The following is a 25,890-nucleotide window of genomic DNA, read 5'->3' on the forward strand; positions in this document are numbered from 1 at the left end:
TTCCTCCCAGTACCGCTGCCTGCCCCACTGTGAGCACATCCCAGCCCAGCCCCTGCCAGGAAGAGCCCAGCACAGCCCCAGCCCCAGCTCGCAGTGGTAGCCCGCCCTACCCTGCATGCAGATCCAGGGCTACATGCCCCCCATGCCCTCCCTGGGTGCATGCAGCAGTGGAAGCTGCCCCCTGTGCCTCCCAGATGAGCCATGGCTCCATCCCGTGCCCACCCAGCCCCAGCCAAGCAGTGCCTGCCGCATCCCCAATCCCTCCCTCACCATGGGGGCCTTAATCTACCCTTCCACACCCCTTCCCTCCCCCACAGAAGACTTACCAGCTGCATGCAGCTCTTCATACTGCCGGGCAGTGCTCTTTACTGCCTATCAGCCACACTGTGGCTGCACCCATGCATGGGGATTTTATCAGCCACATCAGGCTGATTTCCAATACAAGTCAATTTTCTTTATATTGGGGCTGATTCAATATCAGACTCATGTATCGGTGCACCTCTAAAAAACAAGTGCATTAATGGATTTTCAGGTATTTCAGCAGAATGAAATAGAATCACTCTTAGGCACCAAAGTCCATTTAGATGCCCAATAGGTAGAACAGAATCTGGTCAGAGCACGAGGAGGAGAACACTCTCCATGGAGCAGCTACATCACCCTTCTCAATGCAAAACTGCAGGATGGGGCAGAATCTTGGCTCCTATCCCCGCCCAATGTGTTGGCTAATTTAGCTGTGTCTCAATGCAGGGGATGCATGTTATGCCAGGTGCATCCTCTGTGGGACAGAGGAAAAACAAAGAGGGAGACTGCAGTCCTCAGAGTCAGAGTCTGCTTTGCGGTCTGTTCCAGGAGCAGCATAACAATGAATTATACCTCATTTGGGACTCATGGCAAAGCCATAATTGAACCTTGAAAGGGAGGAGGAACAACCTGCCTACTTAATAGACATGCTAAATGTATTACATTATGTCCAGTACAGGCTGAGTAATAATTAAACAACACCTGACATATTTATAACACTTTTCATTTCAGATGTTCCTATGGGCAATGGCTGAGCCAAGTTACCTAAAGGGCTGGCAGTGCTGGAGGCAAGACTGTCCATTTCTTACATCTAGGATTAAAGTCATGCTGATCTCAAGCAGAATCCTGTTCTTTTTCAAAATGAGGCATATAACAGGGCGCCAAATCTTGAATGCATCCAAGGGCAAGTATTCTTGCCCTTAAGCTATTCAGGCTGAGACCTGTAGCCTCTCACTCTTGGCTTTTTGCCATTTCAATAAAGCAGCAAGCAGGCATGTTCTTGTGTGAAAGCATAACTAAAGATTCAAAACACTACAACATCCAAGCCTTATTTTCCTCCACAGACATCTATGCTTTATGCCTTAAATGCTTCTTCAAAATAAAGTTCTGTAAATTCCAAAATGTGATTCTAGACACATAACACCCTGAAGGGGAAGCTTCCATATTTTCTCACATACAACATGCACCTTTTCCTACAAATTCCCCCTCCCCCACACACACACCGGAAATTGGGGGAGCGGGGTGAATTTTAAGTGGAGAAGCTGTTTTCTTCACTGGAAAAGCAGCACACCTGGAGATATTGTGCATGCCATACAGCTGCCAGGGTGCTGTAGAGTCCTATGTTAACCTTCTCACAGCCATAGATGGCTGAGCACTGTAGCTTATGCCTGAAGCAGCAAGTGAGCTGCCAACAGTATCTTGATGAGGCTTGCAATGTGGAAACAGTGCTTTATTTACACCAGGAACTTCCTGGTGCCACACTTCCTGGACACTCTGGGTTCTCAGGAGGACTTACTCTATGTCATACAGCTGACAGTGACCCTGGAATTTTTTTTTTTAATTACACACAAGCTGCCTTCCAAAAACAAGGTGCGTGTTTTATTTTGGAGCATATTGTACATGAGAAAGTATGGCATTTGTAGTATAAAAGGGATTACCAAATTTGGAGACTGGCCTGGGAGAAAGTTCTCTGTACCCATAAAGCACAAGTCCTGAAAGAGAAAGACCTGCAAAGAGCAGGAATAAGCAGAGGGGAAGTTTTAACTGGAGAAGATGGTAACAACCATGGAAGCCCTGGAAATAGGGATAACACAAGGCCTGCTGAGGGAGTGAAACTGTTTTGAGTTGTATGGCTTTGTTATGCTTGCTTGTTTGGAACTGGAACTGGAACTGGATTGGTGCAGCTGTACAGAAGATGATTTCCTCTTCTCTGCTGGTGAATCAGCCCACCAGCTTACAGAAAACGTGAGGGCAGAAAAGATCTAGTGTAAACTGACATGTTATGCGTTACTTAAAAATCATCATTTGCTGAGTTGATAGCTGACATTTCTTTCCCCAAGTTGATTATTCTTTGCTGACAATCTGAATGTCTCTAATACTGTCAGTGCCAAAGAAAATACTGAAATTGCTGTAGCCTTGTCAAAGTTCAGAATGTCCAGCTGGACTTTCTTAGCATTAAAAACACAACACCAAAGAGGAAAGGGTGTAAAGGAGCCGGATGTGATGCTGAAATAGAAATAATTTCTGCAGTGAAAGTTTCTGTGACTAAGTGGCATGTAACATGTTTAGGCAGTCCAGCGTTTCTTTCTCTGCCTTTATCAGTAAAGTGGACAGACTGGAAATTATTAATCTCTGTTTTCTAAACACTGGCAAGTAGTAGTCAGAGTGCTTTAATAGTAAGTTTTTAAAGATGTTACATGGTCAATAGTGAATAGATTAATCAAAAATATCATAACATTACCAAATTTGATGAGAATTGACTGTGCATAAGAACCAACTGCAGCGCTTACTAGCTACGGTGAGTATGTGTTTGAAAATAAATGCTGCCTAGAAACAAAACAGACCCAGAAATACTGCTTTGGCTACTGGCTGCTTGACACTGAAATCTGGATATTAGACCAGGGACTGACAACGTTTTACTCACCACGGGCCACTCCTTACAACCTGGCAGGTGCCATGGGCCATGTGGGGCACTTGTATACATGATCACATCACCATGTACACGTGATGAAAATGTCACTTTGTGTGACTTACTGGAGTCACACTGTACACGTGCAAGAGTTCTGGTGGTCTTAAATGGGTTTGCAATGTTGCAAATTGCAATGATGCAGCTGTCAGCTTACCCCCTGGCTGTGGGAGAGGTGGGCAGGCTTTGCAGAAAAAGAAAAAACAAAAAGGATCAGGTCCCTTGCCACTTCTGCCTTCAGCAGGCTCCTGTGGCCTGCAGATTCCCTGGGACTGCCCGGGAATGGGCTGGTTTGCCCCTAGGGCAGTGCAGGAAGGTGGCAGGAGGGCAGCTGGGTTTGCTGGCAGCCAGAGAAGGTGGTGGGTATGGTGCACAAGACACTGGAAGCCCAGGCAGGCTACTAGCTGGCTGGGTGCTGTCCCAACTTCAAGGCACCCAATCCAACACTTCACTGAGCCCGCCCGGGCTTCCAGCACACCATGCACGATCCCTGCCACCTTCTCCAGCTTCCAGCACACCCAGCTGCCCTCCTGCCATCTCCCTGAGCTGCCCCAGAGACAAGCCAAGTGTGTTGATGGCTGGAGAAGATGGTGGGGACAGTGCACAGGAAACCTGGATGGGCTTGGGGAAGTGTTGGATTGGGCACCTCCAAGCTAGGGCAGCATCCAGCCAGCTACCAGCCTGCCTGGGCCAGCGCCCCATGCACCACCTCCGCTGCCTTCTCTGGCCATCAGCAAACCCAGCTGCCCTCCTGCCACCTCCCCACACTGCCCTAGGGGCAGGCTAGCCTGTTCCCAGGAGGACCCAGGTGCTCTGCATTAGAAAAACAATATGACCCGTGAGAAGCAGATGACCCTTGCTGAACAGATGATCTGTTGCTGAGCTTAAAGATAGCCTTTTGCTGACCTTTCCCTAAGCTTAAAGCCCTTTTGCTGACAGTAAGCAAACCATGAATCTTTTGCTGACAATGTTAACCGCAAAACCAGTTCCAAGCAACCTAAAATTGTTTTGTGTATCTTGCAACTTTGTAACGGCAAACGGAAGAGCCTGGATGCGCGTGTAGCCATGTAATGGTTAATGTATAAATATCAAGCTGTAAAGTCAGGTCGGGGGGCTCTTTGTTTTTGGGACATTGAGCACCCCTCTGCAGAGCAATAAACTTGCGATAGACACTCCCTCATTCTTTGCAGATTGATCGCAGCTAGGAATGAGCCCAGAGACGGGACGTGGCCAGTGCTCCTCGGGGTATGAGCACACCCTTCGGTGTATGGGTGCTACGCAGTAGCTAGCCAATTTCCCCGACATCTGCCAGCCACAGAAACCTGCTGAAGGCAGAAGCAGTAAGGGGCCCTATCCTTTTTTTTTTTCCTCCCAGTGGAGCCTGTCCATGTCTCTCACAGCCAGGAGGCAAGCTGCCAGTGGGCCAAGAGGCCCCTGTGCTGCAGTGAGCCCCGGTCCTTCCCTCCGTGGTGTCAGTGGCCCCCAGGGCTGTTAGCGGGCCTGGTACTGCCCCAGCCTGGGGTCAGGAAAACATTGGATCAGGTGCCTCTGAGCTGGGGCAGCACCCAGCCAGCTAGCAGCCTTCCCAGGAGCCCCAAGGGGTGCTGCTGCCCTGGAGAGAAGGATCAGGGCTCCCCTTAGCTCAGGGACCTGGATGCGGGCAGGCTCCAGCTTTGACCAAAAAATAAAAATAAAAAAAAAATAAAGGATAGGGCCCCTCATTGTAACATGATGGAAAAATTGAAACAGAGGGTTTCAATTAAAAACCACCATTTCGATTTAAATTTAGGAGGCATTGAATAAGACCCTGAGGACTAAACCCCTGTCACATGTACAAGCACCCATATCCCCAGCTACACCCCACTGAACTCTCAATGCCCTTCCCCACAGCCTCCTCCAAATTCTCTCCCACCACTCTTTCAGAGGGCCTAATTCAGTGAGCAGAAGCTCCAGTGTGGAAGAAGAGAGCAGCCCCTACATGGAGCCAGGTAGGAACTGGAACTGCCTGGCATCTCAGAGAGCCCTCTGTAGGAGCCAGCAGCCAGGGGATTAGCTGCCTGCCTACTAGTAAAATGCAGAGTGCAAAATTAGGGTCAAATCCTGCCTAGGCTGCAACAGGGTTTCAGTGGTAAAACCTAGACTAAGTTATAGGCCAGATCCAATCTCTTTGCAGGTTAGATCCAGTCTGTGGGCTGTAGGTTGCCAATCCAGCTGCCTCCATAGCAGGATTGGAGTGTTGTAACAGAATTCATAGATACCAGATACAAAGCTGAACACCGCCTATTGGGCAGATCAGTGCAACAGGTGATGCAGAACCAAGCAAAAATTTTAAAGGACCGCTCCAATTTAGGAGGCCTCAGTGAAGGCTGAGGATTTTCTTGCAAGAAGTAAGAAGCGTTTTGCAGGCCTGGGTTGCAAGTAAGGATTTAGGAAACAGAAAACCCAGAGATGTTTGGGGGGGTTGTTCCCCCAGTGTTGCTAACCCAGGTGTTAAAAAAAGTGTAACTTTGAGAGTAACAGTCTGTGTTAACTGTTACCTGCAAGTTTCCTCAGCCCTACCCACCATCTTACATAAGCGACTTTTGCACTTTTACTATGTAAGAACCTATATTAGGTTTCTCAGGGCCAGACTTTCTGAAGGATCAAGGATGGTTATCTTACAAAGTAGATAGAGAGACCAAAATGTTCCTACGCACCCCCAGCAGTTTATGCACTCAACTAATATTCAGCTAATAGAGGTTTGTTACAATGTAGGCAAAGGACAAAACATTGGGATAGTCATCATGTTATGCAGTCATGCACTTATCCAAATGCCTGTGAGTACACTGTATCCCAGGGAGAGGTAGGAGAAGCAGAAAAATGAAAAATGGGATAAAAATAATGGAAGGGAAAGACATATGCCAAAGTTGACAGAAAGCTAAACACACTGAGGGAAATGGTTTCAAAAGCTGACACTTCAGAATACCATAGTTTTTTACATTTAATGCATACCCTTCCCCCTCAAATTCAGGTGCTGGAAATTAGGGTGGTCATTATAAGCAAGGAAATACAGCAGTAGCTGTTTCTGCCTCTGCCATAGGGAAAATGTAATGCTGTAGTGCTGCACGGCTGTTATTTACCAGTTTTTTCAAGAAAATATTTTTTTTCCCCTCTTCATCCTGCTTTTCAAACAACAAGCTGCATATTCTATTTGGGAGTATGCTATATGTGAAAAGATATGGTATCCTTTATGTGGCACAACCTCCTGCAATATAGCACTCAGAGGAATACAGATTGACATGGTACTTCAGACTTCCAGTAACAGGGCTGGAAAATTTAAGTTTGCAAGGGGCTGAGCAATCTGTCACAGACCAGCAAAACATTTATGCACATGATTAATTTAAAGCCTTTGAGCAGTCCCACAGAAGTCAACAGGACTCTTCAGGGCAGTGTAAGAGTAAGCTCACACTCAAATGACTTGCTCGATGGGGGCCAGAGGGCAGCTTTGCCTACTGTAAGTGGTCAAAAATCATGAATCAGGCTTGAAAAAGCCTGGGGATTGGCTAAAAAACACCACCTTTTTATAGTAAGTGATGCCATTTTGGTTCCCACTTTCTGGGTGCATCTATACATGCACTTGACTGTGGAGTACACTAATTAGGTCTGCAATAAAGCATCACAGTCTACACATGTGCCAGTGTTAGGACACACTAAATTAATTAACTCTGCCATAAGATAGTACCATCAGAGACAGTACTGTACTATCTTATCTGGAGTCATAAAGTGTGCTTAAAGGCACGTGTAGATGGTGACCTCCAAGTGCAAATAATGCCAGGTCAGCCCAGCCAGCCAGGCACCAGAACCCTGGCTCCTGTCAGCCCCTCTACCCTGATGCCACCACCCAGAACCTGGGGCTGACCCTCTGTGCCCCCTACCAGCCAGGAGCTGCTCCGTTACAGCTTTGGGCACTAGTATAGATGCTGCACCCAGCAGCAGTTTTCTCCAGAGGGAACTGCTCCAGGGTTTATCACATTACATTAATTGAACGTAATCATGACTCTGGAAAAAAAACCCTTGATCCACAGAAATCTCTGGCAAAACACTCACTGATGTCACTCAGATCATATATCACTCAGATCACACTTTTGGTCTTTTCTCCAAAACCAGAAAAGCTAGGAACTTCAAAAACTGATTTTAAGAGCCAAGGTAATTACTCTTTTAAATTAATCTATAAATTAACCTCCAGCAGTTAGAGTTATAAAAGAAACACCCAATACTACTACACTCATGATAAAAGTGTGAACATTGGAAATACTGCAAGTGCTCATCATCTTGCAGGTTGAGCCTTTGGTAAGGGATTGCTAACTGCGCTACTCCCTTCCTATTCCTTATCCCCCCTGCCCAGTTTTTTACTGGACCTCACAGCATCAGTTCTCCTTATATCTAGTTCACCTGTGCTCTTCTCACAATGGAGCAAGGACAGTACCAAAGTTGAGCACTATGCAGACTGTGGCACGTATGCATTTTATTCATGTCTGTATTTTGGATTACAGTCCTGCGTTCCCTCTGTTTTAGTCCCTCTATTCACTCCATTCCTGCACTCTCTCTGTGTGCCTTTTCTGTCTCCATTAAACCATACCCACGCAGCAAGTTAATTTCAGCCCCTTCACTGTCAGCAATAACTCTTCTGATTACAAGCAGTCACTGAAGTGATGTTTGGACTAGTCCAGCTCTGTTGAGATGTTTACTGTGGAGTTATTAGCTCTGCAGTAAAGTGCCAGCATCTAAACATGTGACCCTATTAGGCTTCAATAAACTAATAAACACCACCATAGGATAGTACTGCTCAACACAAGTACAGTCCTATGGCGGTGTTATTTAGTGTGCCTCAATGCACATGTAGACACTAATTGGGGCTGTCCGGGGCACAAGGGTGCTACAGTGAGCAGCTTCCTGCCTGCTAGCCCTGCACTATAACACCCTCTTGTCCCAGCCAGTCTCTCTGCAGCACACTGAGCCACATCGGAGCAGTCTCATGCTGGCAGGCTGACCCCTGGGCTCCCCGCCAGCCGGGGCTGTGCTGCCGTGGTTCAGTGTGCTGTGGTCCTGGGTGCACATGCAAACACAGTGCCCAGGAGCAATTAACTCCAGCGCAAACTGTACCTGAGTTTATTGCGACGCATCAATAGCACATGCAGGCACGCCCAGGCAGTAGCTACCAAAGCAAACACTTCAGTCTGGTAAACTGCTCCTCATACTATATATTTATGGAACCAATATCCTTGACTCTACATTTCATAAAAAAGATGCCTTCCAAGAAGACACAGACCTCTTTATTCATTACTGAAATTAAAATAAAAGCAACCAGATAAAAACATAGGCTTGTCATCTATATTTCATTAATTTTGAGAGAGTTCTTTTTACTGGAATCATTAGGAAGACATGTAATACATGCCATTACAAGTGAAACACAGTTTTTAACTTACACTTCAGAATAGGTTCCATATTTCCTCTGTGATTTTCAGTTCATAAATCTAGTTTCTTGGCTGATATGAGATGGATGGAGGTCATTGAGAGGACCTCATAAAATAAATGCAATGCAGCAAATTAACAAGGACCTAAAGTAATTCCTTTTTGTTATGCGTTGTATTCTCAAAAATGGTTTCAATTTTTTAAAGAGATTAATAAGAGAAACATTTTAATTACCAAAATTTAGATCTTTGACTCCTAATCTGAACTTAATGTCCCCCTAGATAGCATGTAATCCTAAATAAATAACAGCATATTATAGTTATGCCTTTCAGAATGAAATATCCCAAAGCAAAACAAACTTAATGAACTAACCTACACAATAAAAGAAGACACAGACTTACAGGCAATGGTGCCCAACTGCGTTCCCTACCAGTGTAATCTCCAAAACCTCCAGGAAATCAACAATCAAGCCAAAATTAACATTGATCAGTGAACAAACCAATGCATCAGCCTTGTACTGAAACACATACACAAGTTCCCAATAAATTCCAGTATATAAACACATACAATCCACACCTCTATTTCCTTACAGCACACATACTTACCTCAACCTTTAGGCAGATAAGACTAGAGGCAACATTTTTCAAACACAGATATCTCAGTTTACAAACCTAAATATAAGTATCTTGATGTTCAAAACACACTATTTCTTGTTTTTTATTAAATCATTATTACAATCCCTTTAAAAATGTAGAATATAGCACAATATAGTATTGGGCATTCTTTTCAACACTTTAGAGATATGTGAAATATCTTGTTTTCCTATTTTTGTATATTTACCCAATGTTTTTGTGACAAATCTAAGTTGTTAAAGACAGATTGGACAATTTTTATCCGATAAATTTGCTGCTAGTTTTCAACTTTCTATTCTCAATCTTTTTGTCTTGGTGGCTATATACAACTTTCAGGTGAATAATTCTTAGAAGGCGGAAAGTGCATTTTTCCTGCTGCCCTCAATTGTAACATATATATCAACTGTTTTCTGCTCAAGCTTTAAAGAAGAAAGAAACATCACCTTTGGGATAGCATCCAAGCACAGAAAAATCCACTTCAGAAAGTGAAATTTCTAGACGGTTGGGAGTGCCTGAAGACAGACGGTTAGGATAGGAAATATTCTATGACATTAACTACAGCACTCACAGCTGCTCCCTTGATAGCATCTTAATTTAGGATGTTTTTTTAACGGGTATTAAATTGACACAATACAGATGTCCAAAAATAAAGTTCAAATACACAGATTGTGCTTGTGTGCGGGCTCTGTCCTTAAATACTCCAGGTTTATCAATGACGGATTGCTACGGATCGAAAGTAATGCATGAAAGATGCTGCTGTCTTGAGCTGGCACAGTTCTGGTCTGGGAAAGTTGCCAGGTTCTGGTACCTCCTTTGCCTACTCCCTGTAATTTTATTTAATTGGCATACAGGAGACATTTTTTTAAAGGAGGTGTTGGGTTGGTTTCATTGGTGCCCATGTGCCTGGCAAGTGTCACATACAGTATTAAAGAAAATATCCACCCCAAAACAGTTATAAATGATGTTTGCATGAAATACTGCAGAGCTGAAAACTAACTCTCTTGTTTGTTTTGACAAGCAGAAAGATGTCAGATCACAGGAAATATTTTGTTAAATCTTTTCATGACAGGAGTTGGTTTCTTCCAGACAACAGCAAAATCTCACTAGAGTGTCAATTCACATAAGCACATAAATGCTTCCTTGAACTGGGGTCTGAATACAATGCCAAGGCAACTGATTTAAATATTTTCACTGAACCATTTTGAGAAGGAATAGCTTCTTGGACCAAATCAAAAATTTTCATTTTACTTGAGTAGTTCCTGGGTTTTTTTTCACTGAAACTTTTCGTTGAATAGTCCACTTTTAATTAAAGGTTTTTATTTTGAAACACTTTTTTTGCATCAAAATATTATAAAAAACTATTTGGTGTTCCACTAAAAACCACATATTTCTGGCAAGAAACAAATAAAATAAATAAAAGTATTTTTCTCAATGTCATGCTTGTTTGACCAGCTGTAAACACAGTAATCTACAAAAAATCCCAGAAGACAAAAATAAACAAAAGCAAAATGAGGATGGACTCACAGTAGCATATTCCATCAAAGCACAGAGTTAATTTTAACTGCCTGGGTGCATCTACACATGCAATTAATGCAAAGCAATAAATTCTGGCATATATTGCACCACAGTTTATTGCTCCCAGGTGCTACATTTATATGTGGACGGACGACTGCAGCACATTGAGCCAAGTTACAGCAGTCCCGGCTGAAAGGGGACCTGGAGGGTCAGCTGCTCCAACCCAGCTCAAGGTGCTGTGGAGGGGCTGGCTGGGGCATGAAAGTGCTTCAGTGCAGAGATAGCCAGCAGACAGCCCCACGCTAAAGCACCCTCATGCCCCAGCCAGCCCCATCAGCATGTACACGTGCGTTGCTGCGGAGTAAAAAAACTCTACCTCAGGACAGTACTTGTATATACAAGTACTAACCTATGGTAGTATTTATTAATTTACTGCAACCTAATAGGGCCATACGTGTAGACATGAAGACTTTACTGAGGAGCTAATTAGGCAGCTGTGCAGTAAACTTCTCGTGTAGACGTGCCCTCTGTGTCTTAACTACCGTAATAGCTCCAACGTGACAATGAACCTGATTCTCCACTGCTTTCCATCTTGTGATTAACATCTGTGCACAACAAGTTTGAAATAGTGCTATCTAAAAAAGGTTGATCTAGCTCTTTCCACAAGCAGAAAACCCAACACAAACCTTACATCAAATTCCATATTTTCAACTCGCTCATTTAAAACTGGTCTTCCGGGAAGTCTTAATTTACATTAATGTCTTAGAAACTCAACTGTCCTCATGAATTTATTCAGTAAATGGGTGACCAAACCTCAGCCAGTTAATACTTTTTAATAAACAATTTGTCCCTCCAGGTCTTCATAACTAGCCAATAGCATGAGGCTACATGACAGGCAAAGATTAAAGCAAACACAGGAGCCAAGGCAGGTCAAGACTTCAAAAAGAAGGTAATGTCATGTTTTTCACTTCAGGAAGAGGTTATTAACTTTTATTTTTCCTGAAATGACTCAAAATCTGCACAGCTGAGAAAATTTTGAGGCACTATAACGGGAAAAAAAGGGTCCTGAAGTCAAAAACATATATTCTTAGTTTTGAAGTCTTGCCGACTCTTTGTCTTCTCCAGGAGTTCCTACCTGTGCTGGCAGAATGTTATTTTGTGGATCCTCCTCAAAGCTTCCCCTTCATCTTCTCTTCTCCCTCTATACCTTATCACTGGCTAATTTAATTCACAAACGCAAACTCAACTACTCTATTTATTCTGATGCCTCACAGCTCTACCTCCACATCAAAAAACTAGTAACAATTAGCAGGAAAGGCAGGAGGATCAGTACTGTGGTACTTAGGTCACCTGGAAGTTTTCAAATTAGCAGGGCCTTATTAGATTTGTACCAGAGTACTCAAGGAATTGACTAAAGTAATTGCGTTGCCATTGGCTATTTGAGAACTCAAGGAGGTCAGGTGAGGTCCTAGAAGACTGGAACAGGGAAAAAAGAAGTGCCCATCTTAAAAAAAGGGGGGGGGCAGGGCGGGAGTGGAAACAGGACCAAATAGAATTATGGACTTGTACATTTCCTCTGATACCTACAAAGACACTGGAGCATATTAACAAACAGCCAGGTTAGTAGGGAATAATGAGGTGGTAAGTAAGAGGCAGCACAGATTTGTCAAGAACAAACACAGAACCAAAGTAGCTTCCCTCTATGGGAGAGTAATAGAGGGGACGCAGTGGAGAGGAACATGCACAGGTGTTCTTGGGCAATTTTGAGCTGTCAATTGACTAAACTTCTTCTTCTTCTCCCATTCCTTCCTACTACTTTCTTTGATTGCTATGGACAAAGTTACCATCTTGCCTACCACTCATGCCCATGATGTGCGCAACATCTGTGACAATATCCTCTTTCTAGACCATCACATCCAAACTGGGTGCATCTACATGTGCATTTGCTGCAGCACCAGTTGTCTCATGAGTAAACATTGCCAGGCAAGCATACACATTTGCAGGGAAGTAGGAGCAGATTTGCTGCCATTCTACTCCCACTTCCCAGGGCCCTGCAATGGGTCCCGGCTGCCATTGGGGGCAGCTCCAGACTCCAGCTGCAGCTGCAGCTGCCAGCAGCTGGCAGCCCTCTTCAAAGGCCAGCCCTGCTTGCTGCTCTCTGGCCAGTCACTTTCCCAGCCAGGAGCAGTATGTGCACTACAAGGACAGCACGCAGCAGCGCTCTCCTCCCTGCCTGTGCCTCCTTGCGCTATGGCTGCTCCAACCCCTCCCCCTGGCAGCAATGACCAGAGCCCCACACTCCTGCTGGCCACTGCACTGGCCCTGCTGGCCCACCATGCCAACCACTGCCTGGGCCACAGCCATCTTGCCCCTCCTGACTCCCCCACGTGCAGTGACTACCTGTCTGCCTGTCCACCGTGTGTCATCCCAGGGCCACTGCCACACACCAGCTGCCTCCACCCTATCCACCTGGCCAGACCCTACTGGGCCAGCCAGGACTGGTGGCTGCACGTCACCCAGACCACCTGGGGCAATAAACAGTGGCTGGAGGTGTTCTGCATGACCCAGGCCACCTTCCAAGATCTGGAGCAGCTCCAGCCACACCTGGAGGTCCTGGAAGTTGTCCCAGGTCATGTGGAATATGGAATGGCAGCACACCGGCATGCAGCCGTCCCTACCTGCAAACACCTGCCTAGCCCCTGCCCTGCTCAAGCTGGCCATGCCCACCAGCCTGCAGTACATCATTGGAGGTGCCACCTTTTTGCTATGGACAAAGCCACCACTGGGGAAGCCATCTTGGAGGTGTGTGGTGCCCTCCAGGACATGCCTGGGGACATCATGCTGCATGTGCACAACCCCCTGGTGGTGGTGGTGGGGTTCCATGCCCTGGGATTCCTCCAGTGCATCAGGACCCTGAACAGGACCCACATCCCCATCACCTGCCCGCACCATGGAGACCACCCCTACTACAGCTGGAGGGACTTTCACTGCACATGAGTGCCAGCTGGGCAGACAGTACCTACACCACCTATATCTTCCAGAATTCCAGCCTGCCAGCCCTGGTGGAGAATGGGCACTTTGCACTAGGGCTGCTGGAGCTGCAGCTGGGTGCCATCGTCATCCCGTGGACCCCACCTACCCATTCATATCCTAATTCATGCAGCCCTATACCAGACACCTGGACCCCTGCCAGGCCCATTTCAACTGCCGCCAAGGCCCCAGGGGGGGCTCTACACCCACCAGCAGGGCACCAGGTGCAGGGAGGTGCTGGAAGATCATGTCTTCCAACACTCCTTGCTCTAGCCCACCTGCACTGCTACACATGGACCCCCCCACAATCCATCTGCCCATCCCCAGCACCACACTCACTGCAGACATGTCTCACAAGAACAAGTTTTTATTTCCCTCACATCAAACAAGACCTCCCCTCCTCCCTCCCTTCCCAACAAATAGAGTCCTTCTTCCCCACCTCAATAAACAGAGCCTTTTCACTACCCACCCCACCCACCAACAATAAAACATCTTCTTCCCCATGAAAAGTTTGTTCAGTGTCCTTTGTGTGCCATCCTGGGGTGGGGAGCCATGGGGTGGGGATGACTACAGGGCAGAGAAAGACCTGGAACCGGCAGCCAGCATCTTGGCCTCTAGCTGCTTCCCTGCAGGTATGCAAACCACAGCAAGTGCAGTGGGTGTGGGGCTAACCCAGGGGCAATGGCACCCAGTGCTCCCCCTGGCACGGGCAGTCCCCCTCAGGAAGGTGGAGTCCAGGCCCAGCATAGCCAGCATGTAGTCCTGGTCCTGCTTCAGGCAGCTCTGACTCCATGCCCATGTGCAGCCGGGGTGAGCGGCAGGGCTGGGCCCAGGCAGGGAGTCTGAATGACACCAGACCTGGGCCAGGGGCTGGGCCAGGGGCTCCTGTCTGCTGGAGGCAGCACAGGACCTCCTCCCAAGCCCAGGGGAAGGCCAGCTGCTGGGCAGTGGGCGGCTGCCAGAGGGCAGGCGGGACTAGGGTCAGGAGCCTGACCCTGGCAAAGGTGACCACCAGGGTCAGAACGATGTCCAGCAACCAGCAGTCATCGTTCATGGCCTGCACTACCCAAGCCAGGATGGCATGCTGTTCCAACAGGGCCTCTACCTGCTCGCACTCCAGGGCCCGGAGCTGCACCCAAAACTCCCAGTCTTCCCAGTCCTGTGCCTCCTTATGGGTGATGTCCTCTGCCTGCCACCTGTCCTGATGGGCAATGTCCTCCACCTGCCACCTGTCTTGGTGGGCCATGTATTCTGCCCACAACCTGTACTGGTGGGCCACATCCTCTGCCCGCCCACCCAGCCCAAGCATCTCCCAGCTGGTCCTCCAATGCTGTGACCAGGAGGTCCAGGAGGAGGGTCCTGTCCAGGATCCTCCTTTGGTGGAGCTGGCACATCTGCAAGGCCACAACTGTGGGCAGCAGTGACCCTGAAGCTGCATCCCAGCTGCCAAAGGCTGCCTCTCTTGGACCTGCAGCTGCAGGCACTGTAGAGCCATGAAACAGAAGCTGTTTGTGAGAGTTTACAACATTTCAGAGACAAGATGCTCTGTACCAGAGGCCATACACTGTCTGGCCTCAGATCAGAGGTTGGGTGTGCACAGGTGGCCAGGGACCATGGTAAGTCAGTCTGGCAGGCCCAGGCCCAGGCAGCCACCGGCTAAGCCCCCCATCCCTGCTTGCTCTCCCGGGGCAGGCAGACTGCTGGGTGCTGGCAGCCTGCCTCCCCCATCCTGTTTCTAGGCTGGAACAGGCCAGGCTCCTGGCAGCACCTGCTGCCACAGCTCCAAACCCCACTCTCCCACATCCTCCTGCAGGCCATCTGTTCTGCTGCACTGCTGTCCAGCCCATGGCACCTGGGCTTGGGGGACACAGGGCTCCCAGCCGACCTGGATGAGGAGCTGCCCATGCTCCCACCCTCTTCACAGGGATCTTCTCGGGAGGCACCCTACGGCCAGCCCTGGCCTGCCCATCACTGCACCTCAAGTGTGCTCCAGGTGGTGCATGAGGAACAGTTTGTGCAGGAACTGTTGTACAGTGCCTGACCCACTATGCCCTGCTGCTGCTGATGGCCATGGTGCCCTGGGTGCACCTGCGCTCCTGGTATGGGACCCTGAAATTATGAAAGAAATTGCACAGAGAACTCAGAATGTTCTATTACGGATCCTCCTCATAGCTTGCACAGAGAATATGAAGACCAAGCAGGTCTTTGTTTTTTGGTTGTTTTCTGGCAAAATTATTAGCAAGGTAATAATCCAATTTATAATGAAAAATTACTTTCAGCTTTAACCAAGAAGAAAAATACAGGCTCCCCATTACATTTATTTCTTAGAGTAACTATTAAGTAAATATGGCCAGTCTGATGCTGATACAGCATCTTAGAAGATGAAGAATCAAATGCCCTATGTTTGGATTCACTATAGTCAGTTTAACCTTTAAAGAAAATGATTTTCAGGCTACAGCAAATGAGGAAAAGATCACATTTAATTCAAACATTTAAAAAAACAATTTGCTGTAGATAGCATCAAAACTGGTTTGAACAATGTAATTCCCCCTTGCCACACATTTTTTTACTCCTGTGCCATTCTGCAGCAATATTGTGATCTTATGCTTTTTCTGGTATTAAAATGATTGTGGCAATGTAAATTCAACATTTCAATGGAAGTAGGTAGAGAAGGGCTGGCAGGTAAAAATGCCTTCATTTAAACCAGGGGTTGTCAACCAGTACTTTGAAAGGTCCCAGAGGGGATGCAGGGGCAAGCAGGGACGGAGCACCGCTACCCTGCGCCGCTATCTCATAGGAGCAGGGCGAGAGCAGGGCCGCACTCCACCACGCCCCCACTCTGCATCCAGTCACTCAACACCTCCCTGGGAGTACACTTATTAAAAAAGGTTGAATGCCCCTGATTTAACTCTCTCTCTCATATATATATGATACATATGATTTTATATATATGTATATATAATATAATCATATATATATATATAATATATGCAATCATTAGTTAAGGAAAACAGGGAAAACTAAGAAAAAAATGTGATAGGAAAATGGAAAGTGACATTTTTAAACTAGTGTTGTCTAAGGATATTCTACTGAATTGGAGTCCTTCTTTAAAAGGAAATTTATGATTGAAAGAGCAGTTTGTAGTTGAAAACTGATTCAAAACAAGTAACACCATGGGGTCTCATATTTTCCATTCTCTTAATGACCGTCAGATCAAATCTACTTAACTTGCTATTAAGAATTTCTTTTCCAGTGGCCACTCCCACAAGTTCAGTCAGGGATCTGAAAGCAAAGCTATGGTCATTTGGTCTCCAGCATCATTGATAATATAAGCTAGAAGTTTGTTAAGTAATGAAATGATACATAGAACATTAAAGAACCCAGTGAAGTCCCTTTTGAAGTGTCTTTGTTCTACTGAGAATTTTTAGAATATTGATGTTTGTCACGAATGTCAGGAGACATGTTTGGACCCTGTTAACAATACAGCTATCAATAAAGACAGAGCAGATCTATTAAACAGGACTGCATTTTACATAACCAATTTGCTGATGATAACTTGACATTAATTAATTAATTACCAAGGTTAATATGAACACCAACAGCACAAAGAAAGGAGATGTGTCCTGACCAAGTAGATATCCTTTCACCTCTTGACTTCAGCCATCTCTGAGAATGTAGCAGTAATACAGTAATGGAGCTCAGGAAGCCAGAGATCAATAATCTGATTGACCTTCAGTTGGCATAAATACATAGAGGTAACTCACTCACTTCAGTAGAGTTAAGCTGAGTTATACTGGCTGAAGGTCTGGCCCAAGGGCTACAAACTATTACATCCAACAGTAGAAGCACTCCTAAACTGAAGAGGCAGAACTCACAAAGAGAAAGCGGTACACAACAGTTCATCCTGAAAATGCACATCTTTAGAAGCCACCTAATGACAGACAGAAGGTAAAATCCTGGCCCCCAGTGAAGTCAATGGCCTGCATTGATTTCAACAAAGTCAGGATTTCAGTGCAGGTTCAAAGCTGGTATATATTGGTGTAATGCCACGGGCACCATTGGAGTTAGGCTGATTCATAACAGATGAGGTTCTGGCCTAAAGGTGTTGGTTATAGGACATTATACCTGTATATACTTTCCTAGGCTGTTTTTCAGAGAAAATATGAATGCAACATTAATAACATTTTACCATCAAGAAAAGAGATGAGCAGGTGCTGTTCATTATGTTTATTCCAATTATAGCTTCTTTCTTACCTCACAGACGCAAGCAAGCTGTTGTTCAATTTCAATTGCCTCAGACTAGGAAGATAGGCACCTGTGGGTTCAGAATAAAGAATCACCTTACAGAACAGTTGCAGAATAAAGGAAAGACATGTCTACATCACAAGCTTAAATGCTCCGCACATTTTTCTGACGCATTTCTTATCTGTCCTGGCCATATTAAATGTGGTAGACTCTCTGACCTCTTCTCAGAAAGTTAATGAGAGTGGCTTCACAGTTACAACCTCTGAAATATCCATTCTGAAAAATGCCACATGGCATTTTCCCAGACAAGAACAAACAAGAACAGTCTTCCCTGGTGACTTTCATGTGCTGTTTGATAAGATTCTTTATCTTTATTGACTAACACAGCATAATTCAGAAGAGCTCAGGGTGCCTGTGATTTCCAGAGTTTGCTCTTGTTTTTTCCTTACACCTTTTTCCTATTCTGTGACAAATAGTGTTGTAGTGGCAATGATTTTTGGGTGGTACCTTTTATTGGACCAACTTACAATAAGTGGTGACACAATTTGTATGTACAGCCCTGATAGCTGAGTTCATCTTCATTTGAGGAATTGAAATCGCCTTTCCATACCTTCTAATTCTTGAGCTGTTGAGCAAAAGGTATTATCTTACTTGTCACAAAGTTATCATGTTGATGTCGTATTTATCATGATCCCCAAATCCTACCTTTGTTTTACTAGGCATTATTTACTTCCATGTATTTTCTGCACATTTTCTATTCTTTACTGCTTGGCTTTTCAAATTTCCTAATTATGAGTAATGCTAGATTTTTATATGCTTATATATTCTTTACTCCTCTGCCTCGCCATGGGTTTGTTTTAGCTGATTTCTAGAGACAATTGTGAAACAAAAGCATGAAACCAACTCCTCCCAGCCTTGGAGTTCTTAGGATATTGGCACAAACTGTATTTTTGCCCCCAACTCTGTTAATTGCTGACTATTTTTGGACTACGCAATTCAATTCAATGTATCTTATTTCCATCACTTCAGGTGAAATAGAATTTAAAATGCTGTCCCTGTGCATCCTCCTGTCACTACATTTTTGTGACTGTATTTTATAAAATGCACTCCAGTTCAGTCCTCTGAACCATGGGAAACATATTGTCTCCTTACACAACAGGCACATGGCTGGTGAAGTTTGGCAGCAGACCTGGCACAGGGTTGCATCCTCTCTCTTTATACTGGGGAAGTTTAATATCCCTGGCCAGTGGAAAATCTCCAGTATAACCCTACAGCAGCACTGGCGTTCACTCTCCTGCCCGTATGTTTTCTCCAAGCTATAAGAGCAGCGCCACTGGTTTTATGCAATCAGGATCACTGAAAGGACAGAAATTTACAATCTTGAGAAGTATTTTTATGAGCCCTAGGGGTAAGCCATCTCTGGCAAAGATGATTTAGCAGTATCCAAGGAAAGGAAATCATTCTAGCCTTCCTTTCAATTTGATAAAATAAGTTTGACAAAAGGCTCTTGGGATCCCCGTCTCAAAGATTGCTCTGCAGCCTATCAATAAAACTCCCTTTCAGCTAAAGAGTGACTTTATGCCCAGTGCTCCTGGAGAGCAATAATCACCCACATACTCTTCTGCATTTGTTTGTACTGGCTTCTGCAGGAAGTAACAAAACAATCAGAGGCTCAGAAAATGCCTTGGCTCTCATTTCTAGCATTGTGGAACTCTAGGCTCCATCTGAGACCAGGGCCAATCCTACTAGACACTGAACAGAGACAGAGCTAAAAGACAGCCCATGCTCTACATAAACAAAGCAGACAGAGGGGTCAGCAGGGGAAAGAAGTTCTGGTTTCCTCATTCTGAAATGGGGAGTAGAGGCATAGAGAGGTTACATGACTCGCCCAAGGTCACAAATGTATTTTTTGGTAGAGCCAAGAACTACACACTGATCTTTTCATCCAGTCCAGTGCCCAGAGGCACAACTAGGAATTTTGTCATGCAGGATAGGGGTGCCCAGCACCAGAGAGCAGAGTTGGTAATTTGGGCTCCATGGAGGTTGCCATTTTGGCACCCCCTCTAACTCAGAGTCATGGGCTGGTGCCTCGCTCGCCTACCTCTAGTTAAACTACTATCAGTACCTAATTAATACCATCCTTTCTAGCAGGTTAAATGCCTAGGGTATAGTGTAACAAAGCCCCAAATGTTTTAATATGACAGTAAGTTAATAAGGATGTTTGACTCATTTCTCTGCAGCATTATAGCAGAACTGAAAATATTAAGAACACTAAATATTCAAATTAAATCCTGAAGAAGGGGAAAGTGGCAGCCTTCTTGATTCACTCCAAAGGACATTCTACTAAATGCAGAAAGGGCTGGTGTGAGAAAACAAATAGAGAAGGCGAACCCAGGGCCAGATTAACGCTTTAGTGGGCCCCAGGCAAACAAACTTGTGGTCTGGTATTTAATACTGTGTATTTATATTCCTTTTTTTCATTCAGTAATTATAATATGTAAAATAAGCACAACTGGGCCCCTTCTTCACTTCGGGCCCAAGGCATGTGTCTAGTTTGCCTGTGCATTAATCCGGCCCTGGGGGAACTGTGAAAGGGATTCAAAGAGGTAGTGGAGGTGACACAGCCGGAATGACGGGCCAAGGGGATTATTTTAGCAGTGAGTTATTTAGTTATTTCCTGAAACCCAATCCTCCATCTCAGAATTTATACTGTGCTTTAGCACAAGCTCTCTCTGGTAACTTCTAGACTGTTCAACTCTACTGGGTTGTTTAGTGAACTAAAATAAAACAACCCACATTTCTCCAATACCACGTTCCCTCTTGAAGTTTTAAGGTCAATATATAGTTGCTTTGTTGGTGCTAGAAATTCCTTGTCTCCACTTATTTTAAAAATCCCAACTTCTTAAGATATGAGGCTAGAAAACTGCAGTAAAAAAAAACCTGACTTTGCTATCTTCATTTTGAGAAACTCTTTGTAAAGTGCAATGTACAATTATAGATTTGATTTTAATCCCAGTGGCACATTTTCCTGTGTACAAAGATGAGTTTGAATTTATTGCTCAGTTTAGCAAACTCTCTGGCTCTAAAAATATTAACAATATATCACTCCCAAATTATTCTCATGCTACATAGACTAGACTGAAGAAAAAAAACACAGTGTAGAAATATGCTTACAGGTGGAGTGTAGATGTGAGCAATCTTATCTTTTCTATAATTGTCCTATTTAAGATTCTCTCATTAAATATTCTTTTATGTGGTTTTGAAAGCAGAGATCAGCAAAAATGCAGTAGTGTCAAACCACTCAGCTGCACTATCCCAATGAAACAAAAATTAAATGGAGGAGCAGGAAGAGATCAATCAACACCCTTTTAACCCTATAATCAATGCTGTACCCATATTATTTTGTAGTTGATTCATAGATTTTCACGGTTCTTCAGCATGATCCATAGCCAGACTCTTCCAAGGAGAGAGAAGCTACAAAGATGAACCTTCCACTGCAGGTAACTCACTATATCTTTTATGTCCAGACCCAGAATATGCACTTCGTAGACTCTTAATCCCCTTGCTGAATAACAATGTATTTCCTATTATTTCCAGGGCTGCACATCACAGGTGAAGCAGAACTGTAGGTATTGCTTTTCTTTTCCTTTTTTTAATTTTTAACTGTCCTTATACACTGGGTAATATTTGCATGATTGACTTGGACCAAGGAGAAAACAAGCAAGATGCTGGCTTTGTTGTATTCTAAAAACAGAGATGAACTTCTGTATGAATACAGTACTACTTGCTGTTTACATTATAGTTTTCTTCAGGCAATCCTGTTCAAGCTGTTCTTCAGTTATACTAACAAGCCTCTGAAATCCAAGAACCTGGTATGATATCAGGTATACACAAAAGGAATGAGTGACAATAAATTGCTTCAGTATTAGTCAACCTATGTGTTTTGTTGATCCTGAGATACAAAAGAAGCATGTGAAAAGAAAGTTCTTTTCTATCTGTCTACAGCAACTTTGTCCCTCAATTAGCAAATTTCTGTGGCCACAATGAATTTTGCATGTGTCATTCTTTAATTCCTTGTATTAAACACAGAAGGAAATAAACACCATAGCTGCATTTGGAGCTCTTTTAACTGTACTGCTACTCTACAGAACAAGTCTGAAGTAGGTACCAACGTCTAACTGACCATTAATCTTTAATATATTGTACACTTAGTGATTACTTTGACTCTTTATACAGTCACTTACCAGGAGGGGTGATGATTTCCATGCATATTCTAAATTTGACCTGTATGTCTGTTCCTAATGGATACTTTCTGCAATGCAATTGTAGATATAACTGCAGTATCTAAAGATGTGCCCAAGCTAGATTTATTCAGCTCAGGGACAGTCTCAGTGAAAGTGCAATGACATGGGCTGTGGCATGAGCTCACTGCCCAAGTAAGTACTTGAGGTTCCCAGAAAATTTGTACAACCAATGCAAAAGGCCACATCATTGTGTTTTCATGGGGACTGTTGCCTTAGCTAGCTAGGATAAAGCTAGCATGGGCATAAGGACACAGATTGCAATCACACCTTTCTGTCAAAGTACAGATGTACCCCAGATATTCCACATGTCTACGGTTGCCACACAAACACCTGATAATGGCACTTAGCCTTTTGATCCTAAAAATAATCAGTAAATGGAACAGGAGGGGGGGAGATGGATCTCAGCACCGTATGTGGCAAGTTATTTGTGCCTATTTTTGTCTCTTAACAGAGCCTTTCTTTGACAGTCTTTTCTACCAGCCTGCAAAACAGCTTCCTACAGTTCACTAGTATCAAAGAGCTGTGGCCTCACCCAACAAAAGCAGCAGTCTCAGAGACACATAATCAAGTTAGAGGGGCTGCCATGAGGCACTAATTGAATAAATAAGGGTGCACAGCATTGTGGGTAACTTGATTTTTAGCTATTAAAATCACTTAGGAATAGGATAGAAACATAGTACCTTAAATGAATGTATCCACCATTACTTTCAACAGGGATTTCTATATAGGTTGGTCAAGAATACAACTCCAGATCTGTCAGCAATCAAAACTGAAGGGATTAATTAAAAGAATTGAAATAGTTTGTCTGCTTTGCTATAAATTGCACTCTACATTCAGTGAAAGGAGACGGCACAAGTAAGCCCAAGTGCCATGAACCTGGAAACAAAGTTTGCCAGGAAGGTTCAAGTATTTGTCTGCTACACTGTAAGGATAAGGCAGTAGAAGATCAATCACTGGAGACTTCAGTAATTACTTTATACCACAATAGGGCTCAATGTTCATGAGCCACCATAAAGCCCATTATTGTTTTAAAATAGTGCATGTCACAAAACTTTTTACAAGAGTCTGCTTTGAAATGGGTTTGCACACAGATACTCCTCTTCACTATGACCCTATAACTAGGGGTAGGGCTTGCGTGCCAATATGGGGAAAGGTCAACAGGATGACTCTTTAAAGTCCTCCATTTCCCCAAATGGGGTAATGGAGTCATAAATGGGGTCATGCTGAGGAAAAAACTGGGAAGCACTAATCTAGGGGTTTCTATGACTCATCTCACTATAGTATATGAGCACCTCCCAACTATTTAAAATTTAAAATAATAATAATACTTTATCATCCTCAAATAATCATAGCAATGAATAATTTCTTGATGGTAGGGGTGTTACTTGTGTTATGCAAGTAGGGAAGGTATGGCAGAATGGCTAAGTGACTTAAAAGCCAGAAAGTCAGTATCAAAACTGGGTTTAAACTGCAGAAATCTTTAACCCAATAACTGCTCAGTAAAGGATTGTTTCAGTTGCAGCTTAGACAGTGTTCGCAATGAGTTTGGCACCTTCACTGGAAAACTTTGGGTACTGCCCTCTCCAAAGAGGCAACTTCTCCTGAGATGCCTACACAAACCTTGGTCCCATATCCAGCCTTGAAGAGCTGTCAGGTGAAGTAAGACTATGAATAACCAATGACAATTACTGACAATCCCCAGGCCAACTTTTTACTCTAGCCATCTGGTGTCACTTTTGTGTGTATTTTTACACAAACTTTTGAAAAATAAAAGCTCAGATTAAGCCTTGATGTTTTGTAGGTCTCTGAACCAGTGACACCATGCAGTTCTGGGCTTTTGTACTCCCCAAAGGCCAGCTCTTGGTAGAAATGATCAGACATGAGCTGAATGGAGTCAGGGGCAGCACACTGTACTCTGAAGCCTATCTGAGGGAAATGCAGAGTAGCAAAGTTATTTCAGTACTTGGAAGAAAAGAAAAACATGAGGTGAGGGGGACGCAGGGGAAAGGAAAAGAGGTCTCTGCCATGGTGATCCCATTTTAACATATGCCCCCAAGACCTGACCAATCATCTCTGTGAAGAATAACTGACAGCAAAGCAAAGACTGAAACAGGCACTGGTAGGAGCTACAGGTTGGAAAAAAATCTCGCTTCAGCAAAAAGCATGGAGGATAAATGGCTGTTAACTATCTTATCATCTCTCATGTAAAACCACATAGGAATGGAAGTTGTAGTGTAAGAGTGATGTTGTAGCTGTGATGGTCCATAAATTATGTGAAAGGCAAGGATTTCTTAGGGTGATATCTTTTATTGGGCCAGCTGTATAGTTGGGATAGAGCTGGAGTGGAATGGAAGCTTGGCTTTAGAACTGAAAAGCACACGTAGGAATCATACACAGGGGTTTTCTTGTGAACTAGTAGCTTCTTGTGGAGATCAGCCTGAGTACAATCTGAACTGTGAAGAAAAGGGATGTAATTATACATTAAATTATCAGGTGCATATTGTGAAAAGACCTGTGAACCAAAAGAGAAAAAATTGAAGTGGCTGGACAAATCAAGACAACTGTCCCTCCATCTTACTTCTTTCACTACTCACAATAAATCTGTGCCGAAAGAAAAGACCTACTTACAAAGGCTGGCCATGGTGTACTAAAGGTCCATGCCCAGGCTTCAGTGGACTGTGCAGGAAAATGCATTGCTTAACTAAAAATAACCTGCTATCAAGTGCCTAGAGTTGGATTCTAAGTACAGAGAGCAAGAACATAGCATGTTACCATAGCTACAGTGTTGAAGCAGGGTGGAAGAGCTGTTTTTGGCAATAATGAGAATCAGCATGTTGGTGGCAGTGCCAGAGGATTGGCTGGAGGACTCACAGGCCTGGTGCGTGGAGGACATCGCCCGCAAGGATGTGCAGGACTGGGAAAACCGGGGGTTCCGGGAACAGCTCCTGGCCCTGAAGCATGAGTGGCTGGACCTTCTGCAGGAGCAGAATGCCATCGTGGCCCAGGCAGTGCAGGCTGCAGATGACAACCATCAGGTGCTGGACACTGTTCTGGCCCTGGAGCTCACATTCATGCCACTTGCTACCCAGCCCCCGACCCTAGCCCCATCTGCCTCCTGGCAGCCACCTGCTGTCCAGCAGCAGCCTGACAGAAGGTCCTGCACTGCCTCCAGCAGCCAGGAGCCCCTGCTCCAGACCTTGCCCTGGGTCCATTGCCACCCAGCCCCACCACTCACCCTGGCTCTACACCGGCAAGCAACTGGAGCTGCCTGCAATGGGGCCAGGACCACATGCTGGCCCTGGCCACCATCTGCCAGAGGAGAACCACCTGCACCAGGGGAGCATCAGTCACCATTGCCCCATGGCATCTGCACCTGCAGGGGAACAGCCAGATGCTGGCATGCTGGTTGCCTGCCCCCTGGCTCTGCCCCCCAAGTGCCCCACCCCACAGCCCCCCACTCTGTGATGACCCACAAAGGACATTGTAAATAGTTTTCACAGGGAAGGTTTTATTGTTAGTGGGTGGGTTAGGTGGTGGAGGGGCTCTGTTTGTTGAGGAGGGAGGGGAGAGGGAGAAGAGGCTTTGTTTGATGTGAGACGAATAAAAACTTGTTCTTCTGATGTGCCTGCAGTGAGTGTGGTGTTGGGATGGGCGGGGGGAGGAAGGTCCGTGAACGACGGTGCAGATGGGCTACAGCGAGGAGTGCTGAAGGAGGTGGTTGGCCAGG

At 44.9% G+C, this 25,890-nt stretch overlaps 1 protein-coding gene across 1 annotated transcript in view; it reads right to left on the bottom strand.

Annotated features, from left to right (window-relative positions):
* The window catches only part of LRRC56 (leucine rich repeat containing 56), a 136,120-nt gene that overhangs the window by 61,723 nt on the left and 48,507 nt on the right, over positions 1-25,890 (bottom strand). Inside the window, exon 4 of the mRNA XM_019519812.1 lies at positions 17,869-17,929. Within this exon, the coding sequence (XP_019375357.1) occupies positions 17,869-17,929 (61 nt within the window). The remainder of the gene's footprint in view (positions 1-17,868; positions 17,930-25,890) is intronic.

This window comes from Gavialis gangeticus, unplaced genomic scaffold (assembly GCF_001723915.1).
Source record: "Gavialis gangeticus isolate Ggan-Ray unplaced genomic scaffold, GavGan_comp1, whole genome shotgun sequence".
In the NCBI taxonomy this organism is placed as follows: Eukaryota; Metazoa; Chordata; order Crocodylia; family Gavialidae; genus Gavialis; species Gavialis gangeticus.